This window comes from Lissotriton vulgaris, chromosome 11 (assembly GCF_964263255.1).
Source record: "Lissotriton vulgaris chromosome 11, aLisVul1.2, whole genome shotgun sequence".
Taxonomy (NCBI): Eukaryota; Metazoa; Chordata; class Amphibia; order Caudata; family Salamandridae; genus Lissotriton; species Lissotriton vulgaris.
The window spans coordinates 67,304,253-67,331,252 of NC_141699.1; the positions used below are offsets into that span (position 1 = coordinate 67,304,253).

General features: G+C 45.4%; 1 protein-coding gene across 4 annotated transcripts in view; it reads right to left on the reverse strand.

Annotated features, from left to right (window-relative positions):
- The window catches only part of LOC147678987 (clathrin heavy chain 1-like), a 393,670-nt gene that overhangs the window by 292,966 nt on the left and 73,704 nt on the right, over positions 1–27,000 (reverse strand). For all 4 annotated transcript variants that reach the window (XM_086942714.1, XM_086942712.1, XM_086942713.1 and 1 more), the window contains exon 2: positions 1,650–1,857. In XM_086942714.1, coding sequence (XP_086798840.1) covers positions 1,650–1,857 — 208 coding nt within the window. The remainder of the gene's footprint in view (positions 1–1,649; positions 1,858–27,000) is intronic.

Genomic DNA, 27,000 nt, shown 5'->3' on the forward strand with positions numbered 1-27,000 from the left:
ATGTCTTCCATGGAAAACAGCATGGACATTATACCCATTGGGAGTTCCAGTTAATGCAAAACCATTAAAGTGGGATGAGAGCTATTTACCACTATCCAAAAGCCTCAACTGATTAAAAGAAGACTGGTAGTTTAATGTGTCCGCCATAAAACCCAACACTTGGTACTGGCACAGACTGGAATTTACTAATACACCTTTCAGACAAACATTAATTTCATTTAAATGCAGGCAGCTGGTGTGAAGGTGGCAGTCACAGACAGATTTGTAAGCCATCTAACCACACAATAACATATGAATGGCCACTGTGACATGCAACCCCCAGCCAAGCTGATAATTTATGTGGTTACACTACTGAAAAGCTAAGCAATCTATGGCATCACAGAGGAACACAGCAGGTTGACTAGTAGAATGGAAAGATACATTTAGGTTAAATATTTCCCTAAAAAGGTCCAAGGGGTCTCAATGGCAGTACTAGGAATTGCTTCAGCCCCAATCAGGGTACACCACTTGGAGCAAGGGGTGTCCTACAAGGCCCACTTGTGATGCAGGCAAGCGGACTAGAAGAACAACACCTTTTCAGATATGTGGCGCAAAGACCAGAAGGCATGTTTAGTTAATGTGCAGTTCAGTACTTCGTATGAGATCAGACTATATCAGGAACACACTACTCATGAAATGGGAACAGGCAAAAAAAAACTCACCGTCTGTACAGAAGTAGAAGAAAGCATGAGGAAAAGTAGAAGAATCAATAACAGAGAGAGGAAAAATAGAGCAAAGCAGTTTCATATGCAAACAGGGATGTGGCTGTGCATCAAGTTAAACAACAGTAAGATGAGCCAATGCGGTAACCTGTGCTTCACCCTGGGGAATGATGTTTGGTGGTAAATGTGTGCTATTCTAAGGCTAGAGGCAGCAAATAAAGAAGATATGAAGTAAAGGGCAGGAAGCGGTGTCTTCCTTGGGATGCCCATCGATTTTAATAGGACATTTATCCGCTACTTTGCTTTTTCAGATGTAGTCAGCACTGACATGTTGCATGGTAAAGTATGTGGGACATGTGAAAAAAGACTGATTAATATGATGCACTAACCGGAATTCTTCGATTGAGGATTTAAGTGAGAGAAGGGAAGCAGAATGCACTGCATTTCTGCTCTTCCAAGCGATCTGCTCAGGTTATGGGCAAGACAGGATAGAAATAGAATTTTACCCTGTTTGTCATTATCAGTAATTGTTTTTAATATAAACATCCCAAATGGGGAACAGTGGGCTAAAAAGGGCAGGCCTTCACACGTGTGGTGTAGGTATCACACTAATACACCTTAGTGCATCTAGCACACAAGCTTTGCCTTTAGGATTCAGGCTTGGGTAGGCTACCAGGAGGACTTAAAGGCTTTGAGTAAATCATATATAACTTAGAGCTCTGGAGCAATTAATAGGTACGCTTTTAACTAAAGATTCCAAAGCACAGTGCTTTACTAAAGATGCTAAGTCTAGGATACTCCATCGCATACCACATGCGCAGTGCTTCTGCACTTCATTCATAAGAATGAGTCATCTAGCTATTCTCAGGATTGAAGCAGCAATGCCTGGAGTAATTTTCCATCCAAGACAGGTTTCATATACAGAGTAGAACAAGTGGTCATGCTTACCTTTCAGAGCTATAACCTTGGAAGCAGGGTTCATGATAGCACTCTCCGCTGAGATGGGCCGGCGGATGGGGGTGTTTGGCTCGCTCATATCGATAATGACCACCTGGGCCTGCTCTCCCACTTTCTCCCGGATGCAGATGAACTTGTCAGACTCCATGGTGAGGGTGCTGAACCCAATGTTTGCAGGGTTAATGCCCAGGTTCTGGAGCTAGAGATGGACACAAACAGAATACATTAAAAAAATAAAAAATAAAGAAAATAATGAAGAAATGTATCTACTGATAGTTGAAAAGAATGCAATGTTTGCAAAAGGAGATACTTAATAGCACTGGTAAACATATCCCTAAGAGCATATCGAAAGGTTACACATAGGTACGTAAAGAAAGTGAACACAAGGTGGAAATCATAGCAAATAAATCACTAAAATCTGAAAGTTTTGCGTGACTAACATGATGCCTCATTAGCTCCACGCTAAAGACAAGAGCATTTCAAACCCTGCATGTTGGTTTCCAATAACAGCTTACAAAAAAGACATGGCTAACTCAACCAGTGGATACCTATTATTTCAGGCATACATCGCAAGCTATGTTAATATTTCAGCATCTGGGTATACAAGCTTGGATTAATATACTGTGAGGTAGGTTCTAGGGACCAAACTCCATTCACATCCAATAATCAGTCAACTAGGACAGACTGCACGGTGCAGGACTTTGGTCGCCCATATTAGTGCTTCCTCACTTGGAGGCCACAGCTCATTTAATAATGAGCCCCATTGTCGGGTCGTATTAAGCTCCCATGTTAAACATTATTTTGATTATAAAAATCAGTAGAAATTGTGGCAGTCAATTCCTTCACACAATCCCTAAGTCAGCCAGGTCCTTGATTTTTGGGACATGGCCATTCTTCTTTTTGCTAGCAACAATTCTCATCTTTCTTATTTAATCCCCCTCTTACGTCCCAGGATAAGCCCTAGAGTGCATATTTCTCATGAAACAGTCAACAGGTGGCACTGAATATATCCTCTCCAGTAAGCTCTGAATGAGAATCGAGTCTCAGGCCATTCAGATAATGTTGAAACGCTATGGTTAAACATCAAGGAGTCATAAGAGGAAACCAGCTGGTGTCAGACACTGATCATAGGGGGAGCAAAGCTGCTGAAGGACTGCAGTTTAAAGAAGTTGCATAGCAAAAAGCGGAGTAAGCTGCTTCACACAATTGGAGTCATATATCCCATTGTATCCTCAATGACATTTTTTTAGGTCAACGATTTACTCGCAATGTGGTACCATTTAAATTTAAAGCAGCATCAGAATAAAACTAAAGTAAATCACAAATATTGCATATATTCACATCTAAGAGGGACACTGCCACCCTTATATTGAGTCTGTCACCTCAGAGCTGAATTGTACAGCTGCGGAACTTTGAAACATATTCCTTTACATCTGGGACTATTGATCTCAAATTTCATGGTCACGCTGAATGCCCCTTTGATAGCCATGTTGGCAGATGCCACCACCCAAAATCAAGAGAGGCAATTCAATGCAGATCCTTTATATTTGTGGACTAACTCACAAGCAACGTTCACACATCCACATCTACGGCTCCAGGTGTCAATCTGCAATCAAGGGTGAATTGCCACAAGTGAAAAATACCTGCCCTGCAAACCATGTGGCGGGTCAGAATACACACAAACATGCACCAACCACCTGCTGTTCAATCACTTGACTGCCACTCATCCTTTGTTGGCAGGAAAACCTGTGCATTTGAGTCATTCCAAATGCATTCTATCACATCTGGAACTTCAAATGATTTTTCCAATGGAGTCTCTTGCAAGCCCCTACTAAGCATCAGTCACCAGATTCTCACTGTCTGGTGCTCCGTATTACCCTGCAATACATCTCCACGCGTGTCTTCAGCACCAGTTACAGCTTGCTCGGGTCTATATGAAGCCTCAATAAGGAACTAAAATGAAACCACGCAGCAGGAGGGAGGAAATGGGAAAATGTATTTAATACGATCACCACAATTAACAATTGGGACAATTATTCTAGGCAGGAACCATACTCCAGAGACTTCACATACGGATTATTTCCTGAAATGCAGTATCCAGCCTCCAAGCCTGGGCTTGTTCAGGGCCACAGTAGTGAGAACGAACAGGCCCCACATGCGCAGAATGTTCTCACAAGGGGTACTCCGTTAATATTCTCTTTAATGGATCCAACATCACACCTTCCAGAAACATCACCATACAAAGCTGACCCTCTGAAAACATCTTTTGAGTCAGAAAGACAAACTTGTGGCTAGTAATTCTGGGCACCCATTCTGATGTGTGTACTGTTACATACAGGTTATGAATGCAAGGACTAGAATTAAAAATATTCTGTAAGATACAACACGGAGCAGGATTAAACAACCTGTCGCCATCATGTTGCTCACATGAAACCCCAAACACTGCATTATACATATAAGCGTGTTTTAACAAGCATTTGCAACCCCAATAGATCTGGCTTATAAATGAAGTGCCTCTACAGGAAATTGTGGGCTTAGGTACTCATTAAGCAATGAAGTTATACATATATTTATTCACTTATTCTTGCACTTACGCATCCATTCCTCTACTTAACAACCACAATCTGACAAAAACACAAACTCAACAACTTATGCTAGGTAAATAATAAGAAATAAAGTAGAAAAAGAAAACATGCTGCAGTATAACATGGCAGGCATATGCTTGCAATAACAAAGTTAAACACAGCAAGGGGTGGCCATCTTGAAATGGTATTATAAAGTCTATCAGACTTTTAAAGTTCCAGCCTTAGCACCAGTGTATAGCCATCTTGGAATGGTAAAACATAGATACATTATGACTACCATTCCATGATGGATGCCTAGTTTAGAGACAGTGGCCATGCGGGATGGGGTTCAGTGCAGATGAAATTAGCGGAAAGCAAGTGGTCCAATAGCACTACCTGGGGAACTGTTGTGTATTCAAAAAAGGGAAATAAAAAGAGGAGAAGAAAAGAAATTAAAGGGAACCTATGAAAGAAGAAAAAGGGGAAACTAAAAGTACTCCCCCACCAGCCTTGGTACAGAAACGCACCGATTATCAAATGGACATGATCAGAGAAATGGCACCACTCACAGGGCAAGAGAGCCAATGGCTGAAGTAGTGCTACTCATTACACCATGTTGTATGTCGTCATGGGTGGAAGCATAGTGTAAATGACGCTCAGCGATACCAGTGACAGAATATGGTGAACCCAAAGCTTCTCTATGTACCACAATTTATGCATAAATATATATATATATGACAGACAAATATGAGTGTCAGGTATTTCGAAGACAAACAATACAGCAAGAATTATTACAGTGCAAATCTTTTACGCTTTATAAAAGGGGCAATCAGCACTGATATCTTTGCCTACAAAATAAATCTGAGATTTCATTCATCAAGATACATGTCTCCAGGCAGCAACACGGTGCAGTAATAATGCAATCTTAAAAGCCAATTTCCTTCAGCATATTCTGTTCACAATAAGTCCGGCCTACTGCCGTGGAATGTTTCCAATTAGATAGAAAAAAAAAATCAATATTTTCCCAAAGGACTGATAAAGCCGTTAGCTTGTACCACTGGCTTGACACCATAACCAGAACAGGCCTACTGAAGTGAGCCCAAGGTTTCACACGAGGCAACCATTAAGTATGCTGCAATAACAGTACAAATACATTCATAACTACAGTTGCCAAAACAATATAAAATTCCTTGAAAAGGGGTCTAACAAGGATTATCACTGTGCAAATCTAACTGCACGGTTTGTCAGAGAGGGTAACCCATCATCAAAACCCTTGCCTACCACAGTAATCAATGAGATTCCATGTAAGGACCTCTCTACAGACTTTAATACATAGCAATAACAATTCACCCTCAAATGCCTAATGACTAATATATAATTTTCACAATACATGCTACGGCCTACAGCCTAAACGCCGCTCCATAAATCACTGCCATAACCAACTCACTCCTGCTGCATTGCACATGCACGTTTGCAATCCACGCCCTCTGTCAGTGGACGAGCACAACTTCTGCTCAGTCATATGCTGTACTCAAGGAACCAATATATTGAGAGGACCAAAATCCCTCTCTCAGAACTACCTCTACAAGATCTTTTAATTTGGATCACATAAGGCCATTGACGCCTGAGCTGTCAAGCCAGACCTATAAAGAAAATGCCCAGATTCATCTGCACTCAAGACAAAATGCATCACAAGAAGCATGCTGACCGCGTTCGATCATGAGAAGATGCAGGGAGGGAGGAAAGGCGGCACCAGTTAACACAATCTGACACATGGGCATATAACAGCTGCAAGATAAATGGAACTTGAAGAGAAGAAAATTGGGGATATAAATTGTGCTGAGTCGCAAGTACACCAATTATTACCGTGATGTGTTCAACCACTAACAAACTGACTCAAGCTTCAAAACTGAAAAACAAGGAACTTAGAAGCCCATCGAAGCCAGAGTAAAAACTTCTAAACTGCAGTATAGTTTACGTGATTGGTGTGAACCTCTCACTGAGACTATTACACAAATCCACTTTACCCATCATACATATATACGCCTGGAAGTGTAACTAGTCATTAAAACGTTTATTATTTTAGATCCTTAGTGTCATGTTAGCCCGGACTTCTTTATTCTTCTGACCATGACCACTAAACCCGAAATTGTGACCACCAGATAAAGCAGAATAGCTCCTGAATCCACTGTTAGCCTGGATGTTATTGCAAGCACTGTGGGTAGCATCCATGCAACACAAACAGAAGAGGGCTGCCACCTCAGGATTCTAGGAGGCAAAAAATGAATTTCAATAATGTGTTTGGCGGACATAAGAACAATATAATACACACCGTTCAGCTAACGGATTCAATGGCTCTTTGCAGGTCCAAGCACAAATCACTCGAATTATGGGACACTCGAGGCACACAGGAGGTAGTCCCTTCAGAAAAACGAACAGGATCACATTGTTGGGCCTTTATCAATGAATTACATATTGCACCTTCCTACAGGCCCAAAACGAGTCATCTTCCCTTAAGTAAGCATCTTTCCGTTCCCCATGAAGGCCTCCTGCTAATGGCAAGGCCCTCAATGTTTGCTTTACAGGTGCTTTCTAGCTAACACTTACTTGTGGGACTGCTGATACTGCCCGTTGGAGTTATACATTGTCCGATGTGTGGCGGCACAGGGATGTCAAGATGTCAGCCCCAGGCTGCAGCCACGTCTCCGTGTAATGAGCCTATGCAAGATGTGAACTCCATCAAGTGGTATGCAGGTCGTGCCAATGGACACGTTACCCAGTCCCTTAATTATTTCACAACTGGTGTGGCAAAGCTAAAGGCACGCAGCAATGTGCGGGAATCCCCTTGGTGGAGGGCCTGATTCTCACTACAGAGCAGTCAGGACCAGCCCTCACCACGCGGGCACACAGTAATGTGCAGAACTCCCCTCCTTGGCTGAGGGCCTGAATCTCACTACGGAAGAGTCAGGATCAGCCCTCAACCAATGGCCTACCAAACACCTCTATTCCAAATGAACTTACAATACTTGTGTAACTATTCCCTCTGTAACGGTCTCTCGAACTTCAAATGACATTTTGATTCTTGATTTTAACTTCTAATTTTGTATGTATCTCCAGTTTAGTTTTATTATTCCTTTTCTTTAAAACTGCGGCATTTTATCTTTTGTAATGGTTTTTATTAACTATACAAATAAAGAAATTCATTCATTCATTCTATTCCGAATAACCCCATTCTTGTTGAATGGGCTTTCACTTGTGTCAGAAAGAGCTCCTCCCCCTTTGTGTTTTTCCAGGAGGTCTTGCAGCATGAAAAGAGCACCCAACCTTTGGCGAAGGTCAGATGTCCACATTCCAATGCGCGCCTGAGGAAATGCACGGGGAGTAAAGAGGAAGCAGGAAATGACGTAAATGCATTAAGTAACAGTTGGTAAAACAGACAGTAGACAGTGAATTGACTGCAGTCTGGATAAAGTAAGATTAAACAAATGATCCCAGAACAAACCTGCACCCAAGGTTCCATGGACTACATCAACTACTCTGAAGATGCAGAAAGGGATATGGGATAAGAGGAACAGCATAGGAGCCGGTCAGAAGAGGAGAGCATGAGTACTACCAAAATGCATGCAACAACAATAATGTCAAACAATGAGAATGCAGTAGATCGCTCAGTGGACACACGTGCCAACTGTGTGAAATCTTGGGCCCAAAATGTAGAATGCTGACAAAGATATTTCTTCTGGACTGTACCACCATCTCTTTTTGTAGAGGATATTTTCTAAACCTTTTAACTGAGTATACAGCATACACCATGTAATACAATGATAGGATAAAGCATCACATTAGTTGTTTGCCAATTCTCAATGGATAAATCAAATGCAACCAGTCCCCTGTCCACACACTTAGCCCCCCCTCCCACACCCTAAAAGACAAAGGCAACATCTGAAATATTCAGCTGAAACACCTCGACCTCAGGCGCCCCCCTCAACCTCATCTGCTTCCACAACCCATCTCTCCCTGCCCCCAATGCACTCAACAGAATATCCCAACGTGGAGGGTAAAGGCACATGGGCGTGCCCTCCACATAGTGCCCAAGCCCTGCTTCCCGCTGTCCCTCAAACATGAGGGGGTGCCCTCTAGATTGCCAATTAGTTTCTCCATAACAAGAATATTCCAGAACCACTGCTAGCACTGTGGATCGTGGGTGAGTTTACTTTTTTTCCATGCATCTTAATGTTTCATATCATTCGTTCTTGCCATATGCGTACAATTCTCTGGACAAAAGCCCCATTAGCAAAGTTCTTGAATCTAACAGCAGCGCGAACCCTAAAATGCTCCAGACAGTGACCGCCACTTCTCACCAAACGGTCTGGGGCATCCCTACCAGATATGAAATGTGCTTCTGCTATTCCACAGCCCCTCCAACAGAAGTCTTATGGGTCTGGATACATCTTACATATGAGGCCAGTCATTCCTCAAGCTGATGGTACTGTTATGTATGTCCCTTCCAGACGTTTCCCATCACCCTGTCTGATAGGGGTGTTCAAATATTTGTTCCAGCGCCCTCTGGCAGCCTGCCTGTCTGTTGGGTTGCTCCCAGTAAGATCTTATAAATGTTGGCAACTCCCCCTTCTACATTGAGGAGTTTGCCTATCATCCTACAACTTAACCTTTTAAGCAGCTCGCTCCAAGGAGAGGGCTTGGACACTGGCTTATCAGTCATGGCCAGCTTTTCAAATGGGTGTTGGCCTGAAAAAACAACAAGGGCATGAGTGCAAATATTTACTGCAGAAAAGAGGGTGCGATATGTGGGCAATGAAAAGAATTGAACACTAGGTTTTTAGAATGAAAAGACAAGCCAAATAAATTGTCCCACAATTCTGTCCTCAGTGCCCGCCGCTAACTCAGTGAAATTAATAAATTAGCGTCCATGGATTTGAAAGAACTGCATACAAAGGCATAGATTCCAGAGATTGGAGCCTTTCACATAAAGTAATTGTGCCGGTAAAGTAAACAGATGTACAATATTTATTGTGCAGGGTTTTTAGGACAGAGACCAAGCTTGAGTTTACTATGTACAGATGTCCTGTGCAAAACTTTGGGGGTACTGCTCCTGAAAACAAGTATTGGCAAAGCAAGCAGATCTCGCTTTGGCCATGTGGAAAAGCATCCCTCATGCTGTGCCACATGGTTAAAGAAAGAATACAAAAGTCTTCCGATGAGACTGGCCACAACATTTTGTAGATGTATGCACCAAGCATGCGCGCCTACAAAACGACATATTGAAGATCTTAATTTACACACAGCTATGCTGCCCGAAGCAATACACAACTGTGCCGCTGTAACCATAACCAGGCCTGGTATTCGAGCAACACAAAGCTGAGAGGCAGCGAGTCCCGCCTTCTCTTGTAGATACTCAGTAGAAGAGGACGATGCCTGGGCTGTAATGGGCTTCATCTGACTTCAGCAGCAGATTGTGGGAAGCAGCCAATCGAGATCAGAACTGAACACAAACATTTGGTGTATATGCAGTGATTTAAGTGGGCCGGGTCTGAGCACAGGCAGTTTTTAGGTCTCAACTATTCTATCCCGCAGGGATAGATAGGCAAGATTATAGTAAGCAGTTCAAAAACTCTACCAAACTGCGGATGACGTACAGTTCATGTGATCTATGCGCCTGCACGCCATCGCCAGCAACATAACACACCACCATTTGTCTGTGCCTCGGCATCAGACTGCAAAGGCTGCCGCTCCCCCGTCCCCCGCGTGCACATCGCGCACCACCATTTGTCTGTGCCTCGGCATCAGACTTCAAAGGCTGCCACTCCCCCGCGTGCACATTGCGCACCACAATTTGTCTGTGCCTCTGCATCAGACTTCAAAGGCTGCCGTTCCCCCGCCCCCTGCGTGCACATCGCGCACCGCCATTTCTCTGTGCCTCGACATCAGACTTCAAAGTCTAACGCTCCCCCGCGTGCACATCGCGCACCGCCATTTGTCTGTGCCTCAGCATCAGACTTCAAAGGCTGCAGCTCCCCCTTCCCTCCTACCCCCGCCACAGCAATGCCGAGAGCTTGTTGTTTTACCAGTGGCGCTATATCCCAGCAACCAACCTGCTCATTTCAGCGCGTTCCATCCTTGTACTTCAGCCCACAACCCCAACATTCACAAATCTACATATTCCTCTTTGGAGCCCCATTCAAGTATGCCCTACTCCATCAAGGACCCGCCTGCTTTCAATTTTCAATCCTTTACCCTAGCAGCCCCAACTTTGTTTCTCCCGTACAGAGCCTCTTTCTTCTTAAACTGTTGTTTTGCCGCTATCCGCAGCTGTTTCAGCTGCCACCCGTTTGATATACATTTCCACAGCCTTGTTTCAGCACTCATCCTGTTTTGCACCCCTGTTCTGGCACTTAACCACTCCCTTGGCTGCCTTCAGCGTCCGCCTCAAGCCAGCACCCCTCCTCTCCAACAAAATGTGTCCCAGCACTAACTTTCAGCAGTTTTACTAAGCACTCATCAGGCGCTTGCACAGCTACACCTTAGAACGGAGATTCAGTTTCAAACTGATAAATATTCCACCCCCAACACCTCAAAATATACTACGGGTTCAGTCCCCACAGATACAAGCACTGGCGTTGCCAATAGGTCTCGCAGTAGGAAAGTTGGAGCTATTGGTTTTGTAAATGACAAAGCACTATAGGTTTTTAAAATGAAAAACAAAAATAAAAGGCATTGTTATTTGCAATTGTAATAGCTCCAACTTTCCTACTGCGAGACCTATTGGCAACGCCAGTGCTTGTTTTGTTGAGGTCATCATCAGGGCGTAAAATTCAATCTGGCCAATAATATGAACAATAAATGGGAATTCGGATAATGGTCTTATTATAGGAACCATTTATTTTTCAAGAAACATGCTTTCCTTTACATCTATGGCAGACACACTGTCTTTATGGTGCCATGCCTATTTTGAAAATGCCAACAAATTGGTCCTAAAACTGAGACAATATCCTTATCGACTTTTGAAAAAAATCCATGAAAAAAGCATGATACATCCCCAGAGAGATTCTATTAGAACCTAAGATGAGAAAACCAACAGATAGACTAGTGTGTAGCCACATTTAATTCAGTTACAACAAATGTCAAAAAGGTAGGACAGAAACATTGACGAGCCATCTCCTTTCTGAATCCCCTCAAAGAGATTCCACTGTTTGGCCTGAAGAGGAATAAAAACCTCAGAAACAAGCTGATTCATTCTAATACAGAGACCCAACGCATACAGAGAACTATGCAAACCCTTATAGGTTTGCCAACCATAGTGGGACATCATAAATGTGGCACACGTGTGGCTTGTGCATCCACTTAAGAAGGTTCTACATTTACATATAAAAACATCACAATACAACACAAAGAGATTACAAACTGTAAATCCAAAAATGTAATCTACAGTGTACTATGCCCATGTGGGAAAGCCAGTGTAGGTGCAGAGAAAGGTTCCTATCGGGCTCCATTTTTGCACTTACTCTCAGGGTGAAAAAAAATTCTTAACTCTGGAGCAGTACCACTCTTTGCTGCCTTTGAGGTAACTTCAGAGAGAATCTTTATAGTTCTTTCGCTGTCTCATCATTTCAAAAATGAAGCATTTTCAATATTCTATAAAAACGAAGCCATAGTTGTTACTTATTTATCTTATGCCGCTAACATCCACTGACAAAGCCAATAGTCCTGGCTGGTAGATATAATGCTACTTGCTATATTATATGTGGATGTAACGACTGAAACTGACATTAATAGTCGGGTGGCACACAATGCTAAAGCAGAGGTTTTTAGCTTAGGTGTTTTAAGCCATGCCTCTAATTATATAAGCCACGCCCTGTTGAGGAGACCTCCCCACCCCCAGTGTTTTCATCCTTAAAGCCCTGTTCGGTGTGACGTGGTTCAATTACTCTAAATACCATGTTTTCCATTGGTCTATGGAATGGCATGACTGCATATGAAAAATTTTACTAAACCTCTGTGCTCGGATAATCTGATCTTTGAGTTTTAGGGCTGATAAGCTAAAAAAAAAACGACGACTGCCATAGCTTTAAAATCACACAAGGTTTGCTTAGAGACTTCCTCATAATAAAGAAAATCAACGCGAATCTTAGGAACATGCCCATATCAGCAAGGATTCGCCATTGTTTCTCACTCACACTTTTCTGAATAAGAGAAAATCTTTCATGATTCTTCACGTAACGTGAAACCATGTAGACTGATTCTTAGATGATGGATATAGTTTAGAGGTCGCTGGAATCATAAAAGAACGGTGTGATTTCTGCTCTTTGCAAAGTATGGCTAACATTTGGCAAGTGGACAAGCATAGTATAGTGATTTGGAAGTAGAGTAATGAATGCTAACACAGTAGTATTTAAATGTTGTTTTAAGTACGAGGCTGGTACAACTCCTAGATCGGCAAAATGTTCGAGGAAGATAACTGTTCGAAAATAAATATTTTATTTTGAAAACACCAATGTCCCGTGCCTTAAACACAGCAGCGCGGTATTCGTGAAAAGTAACTTACAGCTGAGACACGAGTTTAAGCGGCCACGCGTCCTGAGCAAAAGAGAGAGCGCCCAAAATACATCCTTTATTTCAAGCACCGTCGGGTTTATAAAGGGCGGAGCTTCCGGGATGACAACTCTAGCAGAAAAGACCCCGGCTGAAGCTTGGGAAAAGCGACCGCCATTAGAGAATAGTAGGCGTTTGGTTTCCCAACTACAGAGATCGGCATTAAAAACAGTAATTACTTGTGGCATGTTTCTTACAAACCTGGCCTTTTTAATGTGAACTATTTACAGTTCGTAAACACAATAAAAATAGAAGAGTAACTATTTCCATCCTGCCCGTATCACTGATTAATGCGATAAGTGATTTAATTCGAAAACGTCCCATTTTCGGAAGTTCGACTACGGAAACGACGATGTTTAGAGTAACATTTGATGTACCTCGTATGAAAGATATGCGAATAACTTCCACTATCAGGTTTAACAAATGATGTGTGATGGCCGTTTTAATAATAACTTGTTTTTAACAGCACTTAAAAGTATCTCCGTTAATTATTGTACGTTCGGAGAGCCCTTGCTGGAAACCTGATCTGTTCTTGTTCATTGAGGACCACGAGGTTAGTGCGCTGAGAGTCGGGAAGCACCCAGCTCTGACCGGATTAGTATTAGATTTATTTTAGTGAAGCTATTTGTATTGAAATGCAGATATATCGTGCCAAGAAACATTTTTTAGAAGAGGCTTAGAATTGAAAGGAAAAAAATAAAGACAAGTACGGGAAATGCAAGGGGGGGTGGGTTGGGTTCACAAGGGAGAGAACACCACGAGTTGTGGGGGAAAACCACGAGGGAGACGCACGCACGGAGACAAAGTGAAAAACAACACGTACCTGATAATGCAGAGCGGCCGGGAAACTGAAAGTACAGCCGGCCTGCGGCCGGCCATGAATAATTAGGGGAGGAGAAGCCCTTTGATGTGCTGTGCGGCCGTGAATGCGCGTGCTTGTTTGGTCACGTGATTCACGTGAACTTAAACAAAACCGCCCGAACTAAACCCTTGGTTTCACGAGCGTTTTGAGGACATGAATTCTCGCTACGCTCAATGCGCTTGCGCGCATTGATAGGTCACGAGACCTAAAAAGATCTTACGGCAGGAAGTGCATAACTTATTTTCCATTTGACTTGCAGTGAAGCTACGGATATTTTTCGAGAGAGGAAGTAAAACAAGGGGATATGCAAACTTTTTTATCAAAGGCAAGAGAGAATTATTTCTAAATAGCATCTTTATATGTGTGCTCTCGTTTAGTCCCCGCCGCCACACTTAACCCTATCGCTCTTAAATGCTCTCGACCCGTTTCAACACTCAAATCCCCACCCATCTTTCAACAGCCTCCTTTCTAAGGAACGCCTCAACCCCTGTGCCAGCCCATTCCGAAACTACTCTGCTGTTACTCCATACATACACGGACATCTGTGCATTGAAAAATATGGAATAGTCACAGCTGCTTGTACTGATACTTTTTTCTAATAAAACTGCAGTACCCAACTGCAGTATTGGACCAAATGTAAGCGATATTATTTTTCAACTTCCGGTAGACCCTTCAGTCACGCCCAGCACATACCCAGATTGTTCTTAACGTATTTCATGAGATCTTTGCTATATTTAGGTCGAGCTGGTGTGGCATTCATGCGAAGCATGAATGCATCAGCTCGACAACTTATGCTGCCCGTATTTAGGAGAGTGGACAGCTACCAGACGCGCGCTTTGACGAGGTCGGATTTCACCTCAGGAGCGAGCGTCTGATAGCTGCGCATGCGCGGTGCAAAGCCCCTGCTCACACACAGACACAGCCAGCCCCCACCCCTCTGCATGCACGCACACAATACACAGGCGCACACACACACACGCTGCCGCCCCCCACCCCCACCTGCATACACACAGACACGCAAGCACGGAGCCCCACTCACCGGGACACAGCCAGCCCCCACCCCTCTGCATGCACGCACACACAGGCGCACGCGCACACACACACACACACACACACACACACACACACACACGCTGCAGTCCCACTCACCGGGACTTCTACTCCGCAGGACTCTTCCGACGTCAACGGGCACAGGGACACCGGCACTCCTCTCCTTGGCTTCACGGGCGGACGCTGGCTGCACGCAGGGCTCTCCTCTCTCTGCACCGGAGCCATGCGCCAGCCACTGCAGCCTGCCTCCTGGAAAGCTCCGGTCGCGTGTCCGGCCCCGCCCCGACAAAGGTTGCCTGGCTTCCTGTTGAAGCCGGGCTGCGGCGGTGAGTTTGCTTGTTCTTTATGTGGCTATTTACCTACCTATACCTATCTTTGTCTAGCTCGGGGAAACTCTTTTGGGTAACGAGGCACTGTATACGGCTTTATAATAATGTTGGGGATGGTCACTTCAAAAAAAATCGCCGCTTTACACTGAAAACAGTTAAACGATAAGTTGTGGTTCTTCAGATAAGAGCCCTGAGAGCTATACACCGCCAACGGTAAACGGCTGATACTAGTACCGGGTGGCAGCCGAATTCAATGTGTCTCAGGGTAGGGTAATCTGCGGGTCACTGGTAAAGTAAATCCCATTAACCTGCAACACTGACCTGCGACTACCGCTCCCGCAAAGACAAACTTCCTCTTGTGCCGCTTCAAGAAACTCCACACGGACAGCATCTTCCGTGCGGCACAGGCAGGGGTGGCTCTAGCCTCGGACAGCAACAACTGCCTCGCACACAGAAGCTAGTGATGCGCACGCATGCGCTGACGCAGGTGGAGGTAAGCTCAGTAGAGTGACAAGGGTCCGGGGATGACCAGGACGCACACAACTGTGCGCTGGATCCAGGTGTCAGAAGCAAACGTCGCACCACCCAATCCGCTCCTCCGGAAACTACGAATAATTGTTCATGGTTCCAGGCGGTCCTGGACACGCGTAGACACAGATGTAGGACTAAAATTATGTTCTCACTCACTTGGCTGTTAGGAAAATAGATAACCATCTTTTTTTTTTATAACTATCTGCTGTTCTAAATCAGTGTAAACGTGGCAGTGCACTTAGCTTTCTCAAGCTCCCTTTCCTTTTAAGTGATACAACAACGTGGTCCTTTCTACGCCCCGTGTATTGTTGCACACTTCGGACCAAAGTCTGTCAGCGGCTGCCTTTCAATATGTCAGAATAATTCGCCATCATAATCACCAACGGCGTGGGCGGTTGAACGTGAATACCGAACTACGAAACCGCATTACATTTTCGGGATTGTTGGCGCCATCTTAGAATAGTAAATACTCGCAGCACATTGACAGTCACGTGTCTCCAACTGATCCCTGGCTTACATTTTACTAATTACATGTCAAATGGCACATTAATTGATAAACAGTAAACAATGGCTGCTCCTTGTATAAGAGAGTTTTCTGCACACTACGAACACCTTTTACTTTTGACAGCTGTCATAAACAGCTGGGAAAGCGGCACTACTATAATGCTTATTGGTGACACTGAAAAAGGACTAAAGTAAACACTTGCAGGCTGCAGAACCTGCGTGCGTGACATTTTATTTTGCCGGTTTGTTGGTGTTCTTCAACTGATTACCGCTGGACTTATGGACCTCGGAGAGAGCCCGGTGTGTGGGGAAGAAGTTGTTGCTGATGGGCTTAGCGGAGAGCAGAGGCACTGGATGCACAAAGCTTTTTTAATGGTAATCGAACACAGACTCTATTTCTTAGCTCAAAATGTTAATAGTTATCTACTTTTGCCCTTTCCTCTTAGAGCACAACCATCCACCATTCCAATGTCAAGGAGATATTTGGAATTTTTTTCCCTACAGGATTTGCAGGATTATTAATAGAGGCTGTCGAGCCAAGAAATTAACAGAAAGAGCCAAGTCAGAGCCGAGCAAAGGGGCAGATTTACAAGCCCCTTGCGTCTCCTTTACACTACAGTTGCGTCACTTTTGTGACACCGCGGTGGCGCAAAAGATGCGCCATGCTGCGGGGTATTTACAACGTGACGCATCTGGGATATGAGTCACGTTGTAAAGCCCTGCTCCAGAAAAGGTGTTCCTGCGCAGGGGGATGGGGGGCGTTCTGGTGTAGGAACGCCTTCCAAAAGTGGCTGAGTGAAATCTACAAGATTTCACTCAGCCACTTTTGAGCCCATGCTGCGTCAAAACCCTGCGCCTGCTTGAAGCCAGGTGTAAGGATTGACGCAGCATTGCAAAGATAGGGCTCCCAGAGATTGCTGGAGCTGCGTCGCGCCTCCCTCTATCTATCTGTCGCCCTCCCTCTATCTATCTGTCGCCCTCCCTCTATCTATCTGTCGCCCTCCCTCTATCTATCTGTCGCCCTCCCTCTATCTATCTGTCGCCCTCCCTCTATCTATCTGTCGCCCTCCCTCTATCTATCTGTCGCCCTCCCTCTATCTATCTATCTGTCGCCCTCCCTCTATCTATCTATCTGTCGCCCTCCCTCTATCTATCTGTCGCCCTCCCTCTATCTATCTGTCGCCCTCCCTCTATCTATCTGTCGCCCTCCCTCTATCCATCTGTCGCCCTCCCTCTATCCATCTATCGCCCTGCCTCTATCCATCTATCGCCCTGCCTCTATCCATCTATCGCCCTGCCTCTATCCATCTATCGCCCTGCCTCTATCCATCTATCGCCCTGCCTCTATCCATCTATCGCCCTGCCTCTATCCATCTATCGCCCTGCCTCTATCCATCTATCGCCCTGCCTCTATCCATCTATCGCCCTGCCTCTATCCATCTATCGCCCTGCCTCTATCCATCTATCGCCCTGCCTCTATCCATCTATCGCCCTGCCTCTATCCATCTGTCGCCCTGCCTCTATCCATCTGTCGCCCTGCCTCTATCCATCTGTCGCCCTGCCTCTATCCATCTGTCGCCCTGCCTCTATCCATCTGTCGCCCTGCCTCTATCCATCTGTCGCCCTGCCTCTATCTGTCGCCCTGCCTCTATCTGTCGCCCTGCCTCTATCTGTCGCCCTGCCTCTATCTGTCGCCCTGCCTCTATCTGTCGCCCTGCCTCTATCTGTCGCCCTCCCTCTATCTGTCGCCCTCCCTCTGTCTGTCGCCCTCCCTCTATCTATCGCCCTCCCTCTATCTATCGCCCTCCCTCTATCTATCGCCCTCCCTCTATCTATCGCCCTCCCTCTATCTATCGCCCTCCCTCTATCTATCGCCCTCCCTCTATCTATCGCCCTCCCTCTATCTATTGCATCACCACAGCAACACTCAGCACCACCACAGCATCACTCAGGGACATCACTGCGCTACCACAGCATCATCGAACGCCACAGTATCACTCGTTGCCACCACATAATCACTCCGCGCCACCACAGCATCAATCTGTGCAACCATTCAACAACAACTGGTTCAAATATGTTCTCTCAATGTTCCAAGCTTTATTACAAATGTCACAAAAAGATGTTAATATTTCACTTCTGTTCTTGGATTTTCGTCACAATAAAAATACTCTGAACATAATCTTCACAAAAGTTATTTACAAAAGTTTAAGCTATTGCCGTTATAAATTACAATAACTTATTTAAGTTCATCTAAGTCACGTAAATACAACACATATGCATTGCAAATGATATAGGTGTCACATTTGCGAAAGTTAAAACTATTGGCATTGTAAATGACAAAGCTATTAATTTCCCTATTTTCAAAACCAACACATAAATAAATTTGTCATTTACAATACCAATAGCTCAAACTTTCCTAATGCGAGACCTATTGCATTGCAAATGCTTGTTTTGTAAGTTGTCAAACACTATTCCACAGGTCGTTTCTAGCTGAACAGCTTTGAGGGATGTTTCTTATTATAGAACTAACTGTACTTCTGTCTTCATTTAGTTTGAAAACACATTTTCTACAGGTATAAATTATATTTTAAATCCAACTCCCCGCTTTTGTTTATTTAATTTATTGGCATAGCAATGCGTATCCAACTTTAAGTGTTTTACTTGAAATAATATTTCAGTGTGCCCACAAGTTCTTAAACAGTTCCAGTAATTACTATTGTTGGTGAGTGAAACTGGCGTGTTCATTTATGCAAGCTCTGAAAACATTTATTAAATTGTGTGTAATGTGCCCGGCTGGTTTCATGTTGTGCAAAATGGTGTTATTGCACTCCAGAACAAAACAAGCATTTGCAATGCAATAGGTCTCGCATTTGCGAGAGTTTGAGCTATTGGCATTGTAAATGACCATGCCTTTTATTTAGGCGTTTGAAAACCTGCAAGCTGTGCCTAAACAAGCACTTTGTGCTTCTAGTCCTTGCTTAAGAGAGGCAAGGCCGACCGTCTCCTTTACTGCAAGCCTTGCTTCTTGTAAGCAAGGACTATAAATACCAAGTCCGTGTTTATTCGACGCTTGCAGGTTTTCAAAACAAATGAATAAAAGGCATTGTCATTTACAATGCCAATAGCTCCAACTTTCCCAAATTCGAGACCTATTGCATTGCAAATGCTTGTTTAAAGGGGGCCTCAAAACGGGTCTCTATTGGGCTCTGTTTTGTACCCTGGCACAGGCATTCCGTTTTTTTTCCCCCCGATTGCAGTGACAGCAGGCACATCGATGTGCGCGTGCTCACTGCGCACTAGGATGTGCGTCTGCTCACACTGTTGACTTTTCACAAGGGTGTGCGCGTGCTCACACTGTTCACTTCTCACTAGTGGAGAAGTTACAGTTGGGTGTCACGCCAGGTGAACGTTGTAGGGAAGGGAAATCCTTTAAAGAGAATGATTTTCTCTCTGGATTTCCCTTCTCTTTTTGAAACTCGGGAGCAGCAACATCGTCGTAATGTCACCAGGACTTTAAGTGGAAGCTTTTTCAATATTATATACAAGCCATAGTTGCTGCTTATTTATCTTATGCAACTAACAACCATTGACAAAGCCAATAGTCCTGACTTCTTGTAGATGTTACTTGTATCATATCTAGATGCAATGACCGAAACAGCAAAATACAAGTCGGGCGGCACATTATGATGAGCACAGATTTTTAACTTACGTGTTTTAAGCCATGCCCTTAATCATATTGACCACGCCCCTTTGAGAGATGCCCACACCCCAGTTTTTAAATCCCATTAATTTTTATTTATTTAATGCATTTTTATAAAGCGCAGACTTTACCCGAAGGGGTCAGAGTACTGTACAATAGAACCAGTTACGTTACATGAGAGAACTGATACAAAAATGGAACAAACAAAATAGCAGGCCATAGAATGAAAACAACTCCGGCAAAAGGAACACAATATCAAACACAGCAAGCACAGAAGGTACAAAACAAAAATATAAATATATATGACAAATTTACAATGACTAAAGAACTTCTTGGCGAAAAAAAGCAGGCCATAGAGTCAAAACAACGCAGGCAAATGGAACACAATATCAAACACAGCAAGCACAGAATGTACAAACAAAAATATAAATATATATGACAAATTTACAATGACTAAAGAACTTCCTGGCGGGGTCTGAGAAGGAGGGAATTAGTTCTGAAAGTGTCTTTGGAATAGAAGAGATATGAGGTCCGCTTTGAAGATCTGGATGGAGGTGATGGCACAGAGCAAAGGAGGAAGCGAGTTCCAGATTCTCACCGCAATACCTGAGAACGATTGCGCCATCAATTTGTCCCTTTTGAAGGAGGGGGGCTCAAGCAGGAACTTTTCCGCATTCCGAAACGGTCTTGAGCCTCCAGACAATTTCAGTTTATTCGCCAGATAGCGAGGGGAGAAAGAGTGCAAAGCTTTGTGGATGGTGCACGCCGTTTTGTAAATCGCTCTAGCCTTGATGGGAAGCCATCGGAGAGAGGACAGGATAGGAGTGATGTGGTCACTTCGTTGGGACCCTGAAATTAAACGGGCTGCTGAATGAAGGACTGATTTGAGGGGGGAGAGGTGAGATTTGGGAAGGCCAGTCAGAAGAGAATTACAATAATCCAGTCTAGAGAGAACTAGTGATTGGACCAAGGTTTTTAGGTCATTCTCTGGGAAGAAGCGACGAATCCCCCATAGAAGGCGCAGCTGATAACGTGCGCTCTTGGTAATTGAGTTGATGTGTGAGATTAGGTTGAGTCTTGTCAAGTATGACACCTAAGGATTTAGCGCAGTCAACAATTACGGGTTTACTGTGGAGTAAATTCAACTGATCCATCCAGGATTGAACAGGAGGCGGGGAGAGAAAGCTAGATAAAAGGAGGAACTCTGTTTTGGTGGGATTGAGAATGAGTTGGTGAACTAAAACAGTTGTGAATAGAGTTGAGAGTAGAGTTGAGTAGTGAGAGATCATGAGAGGAAGACACCTTGAGGTAGATTTGGGTGTCATCCGCATTGAGATGGTAGAGGATTCCAGATTTGCTTAGGAGGTTCCCTAATGGTTCCAGATAGAGATTCACGAGGATCAGAGCTAAAGACAAGGAACACGAGACAAATGTACAGCATTAATGAGACAGTTTGTGTAGGGTGAACACACCAGGCCCTCGACAGTGGGGCACAGTAGGTGATCGTTGATTGGAGGGGTCGGCAGAACAATGGCTGTATCACGTCAGTGAGGAGAAGAGCCTCGCTTTACATACTCCTATTCATGCAGAACAACAAGCCCTGCTTTGCATACCGCAGCAGGGCACGGAGCTCAGAGTACACCTCGAGCTCCTAGAAGCCCTCCCTGTGTTTGGGAGATCAGGGAGCTAAAGCACATGGACGTTATTGGTGCAGTGGGGTGGGGCAAACGAACCAACAAATCCTCGTTATATCAGTTCAAATAACTTCATTTCGGCAACTAAGGCCATAAAAGTATAGAAACGTACATTTAAAACATAATAAATAGCTAAAACTGAAAATGTAGACATTCATTTTGCAGATTTGTTCCCAAAAAAGTAATGCAAATTCCAAATGATCCAAGGCAGAGAGAAATTAAAAAAGAGCCAATACAACAGTAAAACATATGAAATAATCAAAAAATCAATTAAATAAGCATCTTGGCAGAAGCAGCATTGTAGCAGAGTACTAAAGTGTCCGGCCCTGCTACAGGACACGACGCTTCGGGGGAAAGTAGAGCCTTTCTTCTCACAAGCCACACTGCACCCAGAAATGTGACACCCGCACAAGCATGCAACTGCCGATAGTCCATTGTTCGTATTCGAAGAGCAGTGCAGTAACTGCACACCTGTCTGCAGACAGCAGCAGCCAGGCAAGGCGTGGACAGACAGGCAGCAGCCAGGTAAGGCGCGGACAGACAGACAGACAGGCAGCCAGGTAAAGCTTGCACAGACAGACAGGCAGGCAGGCAGCCAGCCAGGTAAGGCGTAGACAAACTGGCAGGCAGGCAGCCAGGTGAGGCGTTGACAGACAGGCAGCCAGGTGAGGCGTGGACAGACAGGCAGGCAGCCAGGTAAGGCATGGACAGACAGGCAGGCAGCCAGGTAAGGCATGGACAGATAGGCAGGCAGCCAGGTAAGGCGTGGACAGGCAGGCAGGCAGCCAGCTAGGTAAGGCGTGGACAGACAGGCAGCAGCCAGGTATCAGCAGCCAGGTAAGGCGTGGACAGACAGGCAGCAGCCAGGTAAGGCATGGACAGACAGGCAGCAGCCAGGTAAGGCATGGACAGACAGGCAGCAGACAGGTAAGGCGTGCACAGACAGGCAGGCAGGCAGCCAGGTAAAGCGTGCACAGACAGGCAGGCAGGCAGCTAGGTAAGGTGAAGACAGACAGGCAGGCAGGCATGCAGGCAGGCAGCCAGGTGAGGCCCCACTAGCCTTCACCAACACCTGCAGTACACCCTCGGCCTCAGTATTGTGGTGTTGATTAGTCTCAGGGATGTCCACTAAGGTCTGCAGTGGGCTGCGATGATCACTGGCTGTGGCGTGTCTGGCTTCAGATGCTGCCAGGAGTTGTACCATCTGCGGTTGTCCCTTCAGTGCCTTACTAACACCAGCAGTACACTATTGGACTTAGTACTGTGGTGTCTCGGTCAATCCAGGGATGTCCTCCACTGGGGTGTGCAGTGGGCTGCAATGACCACTGGCTATGGAATGCATGGCTCTAGATGCTGTTAAAAGTGGTAACCTCTGCTGTGGTCCCACCATCTTTCACCAACACTTGCAGTACACTCTTGGCCTCAGTACTGTGGTGTCACGATCAATCTCAGGGATGTACTCCGCTGGGTTCTGCAGAGGGCTGCGATGACCACCAACTATGGCGTGCATGACTTCAGATGCTGCCAGGAGCCATATACTCTGCTGTGATCCCTCCAGTGCTTTACCAACACCAGCAACACACCCTTGGCCTCAGTACTGTGGTGTCAATTAGTCTCAGGGATGCCCTGCACTGGGGTCTGCAGTGGGCTGCGATGGCCACCAACTATGGCGTGCATGGCTTCAGATGCTGCCAGGAGTTGTACTATCTGCTGTGGTCCATCCAGTGCTTTACCAACACCAGCAGTACACTCTTGGCCTCAGTACTTTGCCTCAGGGATGTCCTCTGCTGTGGTCTGCGATGACCACTGGCTGTGGTGTGCATGGCTTCTGATGACCCTTCTCTGGGTTAGGCACTTGTAGTAGGCAGTTCTACATGCTCTTCTCTCCGGTCCGCCTCCGTGCACTATTCTGAGGTGGCTGTACAGGAGGCAGGTACCAGGCCGGATATCCCACTTGAGGGTGCAGATTCCATAAATACAGAAACAAAGAGCTTGTGGTCTGCAGCAACCGCCCAGCCATGCTGGGCAGAAGTGTCGGCACCCCACATAACAGCGAAGGTCCTCTCCAGATATCAGTGTGAGTGTGGCCTCAGCTGTAGAAGACTAAGGTGTGCCCTGCTTGGCTTCATACCGCAATCCCACCCCTAGACCACAGTGGCAGCAAACACTGCAAGCTCCATTTTTTTCATTGGTCCTAGGAGACCCTTCTTATGTTGGCAAACACTGTGCTGGATGTTCGCATGGATGGACCCTGGGAGTGTCCATGCTCATACGCACCTGAAGCATGTATGATGTGCTGCCCTGGTCATGTCACAACGAGCCCTAGTTATTGGACGTTTCAATTCTTGTGCAGCTGGCAATCACAGCGAGGTCTAGTCCCACCATCGTCGAGGTGGCTCAATAAAAAATGGTGCAGCAGCACCTGGCACGCAGTGGCTTCGGCAGAGTTGTCACCACATCACTCACATCTGTATTTTGCAGTCGTAGGGTACTGGAGACCCAGCTCTTCGCAGTTGTGTAGGGTGCAGCAAGGTTCCGTAGGAATGCATACCAACAGGAGCCACAGACAGGTGCATCTTGGCATAGAGGCACCGCAGTACCCCCTCTTTTCTCAGCATTGGGGATGTTTGGTGTGTGCCCGAAAGGATACAGTGTGACAGCAAAAATTTAGAAGGAGAATGTGATGAGACTTAGTGAGACACTGCGAGTTAACCTATCTTAAATGGGCCGAATTGAGGACAAACCCGCAGGATACACCACTGTAAGCTAGCTCCTTCCTTCCTGTAGTGAGGGGTGGAAGCTCCTTCAGTGGTACAGGAAAAGGGCACTTCCGGGTCATGTGCTCTTGCCCTTAACCATGCTAACAGAATAATGCTAATATATTGCGGAAACGCAGTTTTGTCCCAGAGGCATTGTACTGATGATTGTTGTAAAAAAATAAAACTGTTTTTTTTTTTTTTAAGTAGGCTCCAAAAATATAAAGCATGACTTTACAGGGCAAATTTGACACTTGAGATACATCCCTTTCTCAGTGGAGATTTGATAGCAAAGAATGACTTTTTGTATCATCCATTATACATGATTAAACGTAGTGGAATGCACCGCTGAAGGAAGCTTGTTCAGCCGAGATTTGCAAGCCAACAGAACCAAAATGCTTTACTTTTAGCCTAAGCGTGAGGATTGCTTTTCTTTTTATCAAGGCCACTGTGTACTATGTTTAAGTCTGGCTACATAAAACTTTAACTGTTGTCAAACTCCTATCTACAATACAGGATACATAGCTTGGACTTGAGGGCTAGCCCCTTGCTCATAACTTGATGGCTTTCTCATCTTTCTCAGTTCCTGCTCCTTATTTAATTGTTTCCCTTCCTATATTTGCGTTTGTCCCATTCGGGCATTATTGTTTTCTGACCGGGTGACTTGTATTCTTCCACCACTGATGTGAGGACACTGCTTTTAGAGACAGCCAGAGGCAGCCTTTCCCTGTTTATTCTTGAAAGAGCTCTAGTGATCCACACCAAAACTTACAGGAGCTCTGGGCCTTCCATCTGCTTACGACTCGTAAGCTGCCTTGCCACTAATTTGCTTGCTTAATCAAAGACTTTCTTTCTTTTTCTTGAGTTTGAACCTTCAATAGAGCATAGCATCATTTTGAAACCATCCTTATAATTGGATGATTTGTATCCATCCACTACTCACATTCGGGTAACTATTTTTTCTTTCTGCACTTCATAACTGCATGTGTTTTCTTGCTCTCTCTCGGGTGCTGCTTCCCACCTCAAATCGCCCTCCTTCCCCACTAGTCCCATGTTGCTCCCTCCTCTCGCACCCCCAGTTTGTCCACTGCTTCCAGCTTTTACCTTTTTACGCCCCCCACCCTCCACTTTCCAAGCTATTCCGTTGCATGCCCGCCCACTCCCTGTCCTCTCCTACAAAGCTAACTTCTCCCCCAAGCACTCCTTCAGTCTTCACCTACCACTCTTGTCGTGGTCCTTTAAAATAAAACTGTACCTCCTCTCTTTTTTTGCAGATAATGTACCGGAAGGACAAAAAAAAGACAGAAATGAACAGATAGTAAGGCATGAAGTAGCAAAAAAAGAAAAGGAAACAAGCATTGGAAATGCAATAGGTCTCGCAGCATTAGAGTTAGTGCTTTTAGAATTGTTTATGGGTTTTTTTGTAAATCTTTAGCATTTTTGTTTCCTGTAGCCAATGCTAAAGAATTAAAAAAAAAGCCATAAACATTTCTAAAAGCTCTAACTCAAATGCTCCGAGACCTATTGCACTGTGTGAGGGTGAGGGGTTGAGGGTGAGTGAGGGTGAGGGTGGGTGAGGGTGAGTGAGGGTGAGGGTGGGTGAGGGTGAGTGAGGGGTTGAGGGTGAGAGGGGTTGAGTGAGAGTGAGTGAGAGAGAGTGAGTGAGAGTGAGAGTGAGTGAGTGAGAGTGAGAGTGAGTGAGTGAGAGTGAGTGAGAGTGAGTGAGAGTGAGTGAGAGTGAGTGAGAGTGAGTGAGAGTGAGTGAGAGTGAGTGAGAGAGAGTGAGAGTGAGTGAGAGTGAGTGAGAGTGAGTGAGAGTGAGTGAGAGTGAGTGAGAGTGAGTGAGAGTGAGTGAGAGTGAGAGTGAGTGAGAGTGAGTGAGAGTGAGTGAGAGTGAGTGAGAGAGTGAGTGAGAGTGAGTGAGAGTGAGTGAGAGTGAGTGAGAGTGAGTGAGAGTGAGTGAGAGTGAGTGAGAGTGAGTGAGAGTGAGTGAGAGTGAGTGAGAGTGAGTGAGAGTGAGTGAGAGTGAGTGAGAGAGAGTGAGAGTGAGAGTGAGTGAGAGTGAGTGAGAGTGAGTGAGAGTGAGAGTGAGTGAGAGTGAGTGAGAGTGAGTGAGAGTGAGTGAGAGTGAGTGAGAGTGAGTGAGAGTGAGTGAGAGTGAGTGAGAGTGAGTGAGAGTGAGTGAGAGTGAGTGAGTGAGAGTGAGAGTGAGTGAGAGTGAGTGAGAGTGAGTGAGAGTGAGTGAGTGAGAGAGAGTGAGAGTGAGTGAGAGTGAGTGAGAGTGAGTGAGAGTGAGTGAGAGTGAGTGAGAGTGAGTGAGAGTGAGTGAGAGTGAGTGAGAGTGAGTGAGAGTGAGTGAGAGAGAGTGAGAGTGAGTGAGAGTGAGTGAGTGAGAGTGAGTGAGTGAGAGTGAGTGAGTGAGTGAGAGTGAGTGAGAGTGAGGGTGAGGGTGAGTGAGAGTGAGTGAGAGTGAGTGAGAGTGAGTGAGTGAGAGTGAGGGTGAGGGTGAGTGAGGGTGGGTGAGGGTGAGTGAGGGTGGGTGAGGGTGGGTGAGGGTGGGTGAGGGTGAGTGAGGGTGGGTGAGGGTGAGTGAGGGTGAGTGAGGGTGAGTGAGGGTGAGTGAGGGTGAGTGAGGGTGAGTGAGGGTGAGTGAGGGTGAGTGAGGGTGAGTGAGGGTGAGTGAGGGTGAGTGAGGGTGAGTGAGGGTGAGTGAGGGTGAGTGAGGGTGGGTGAGGGTGAGTGAGG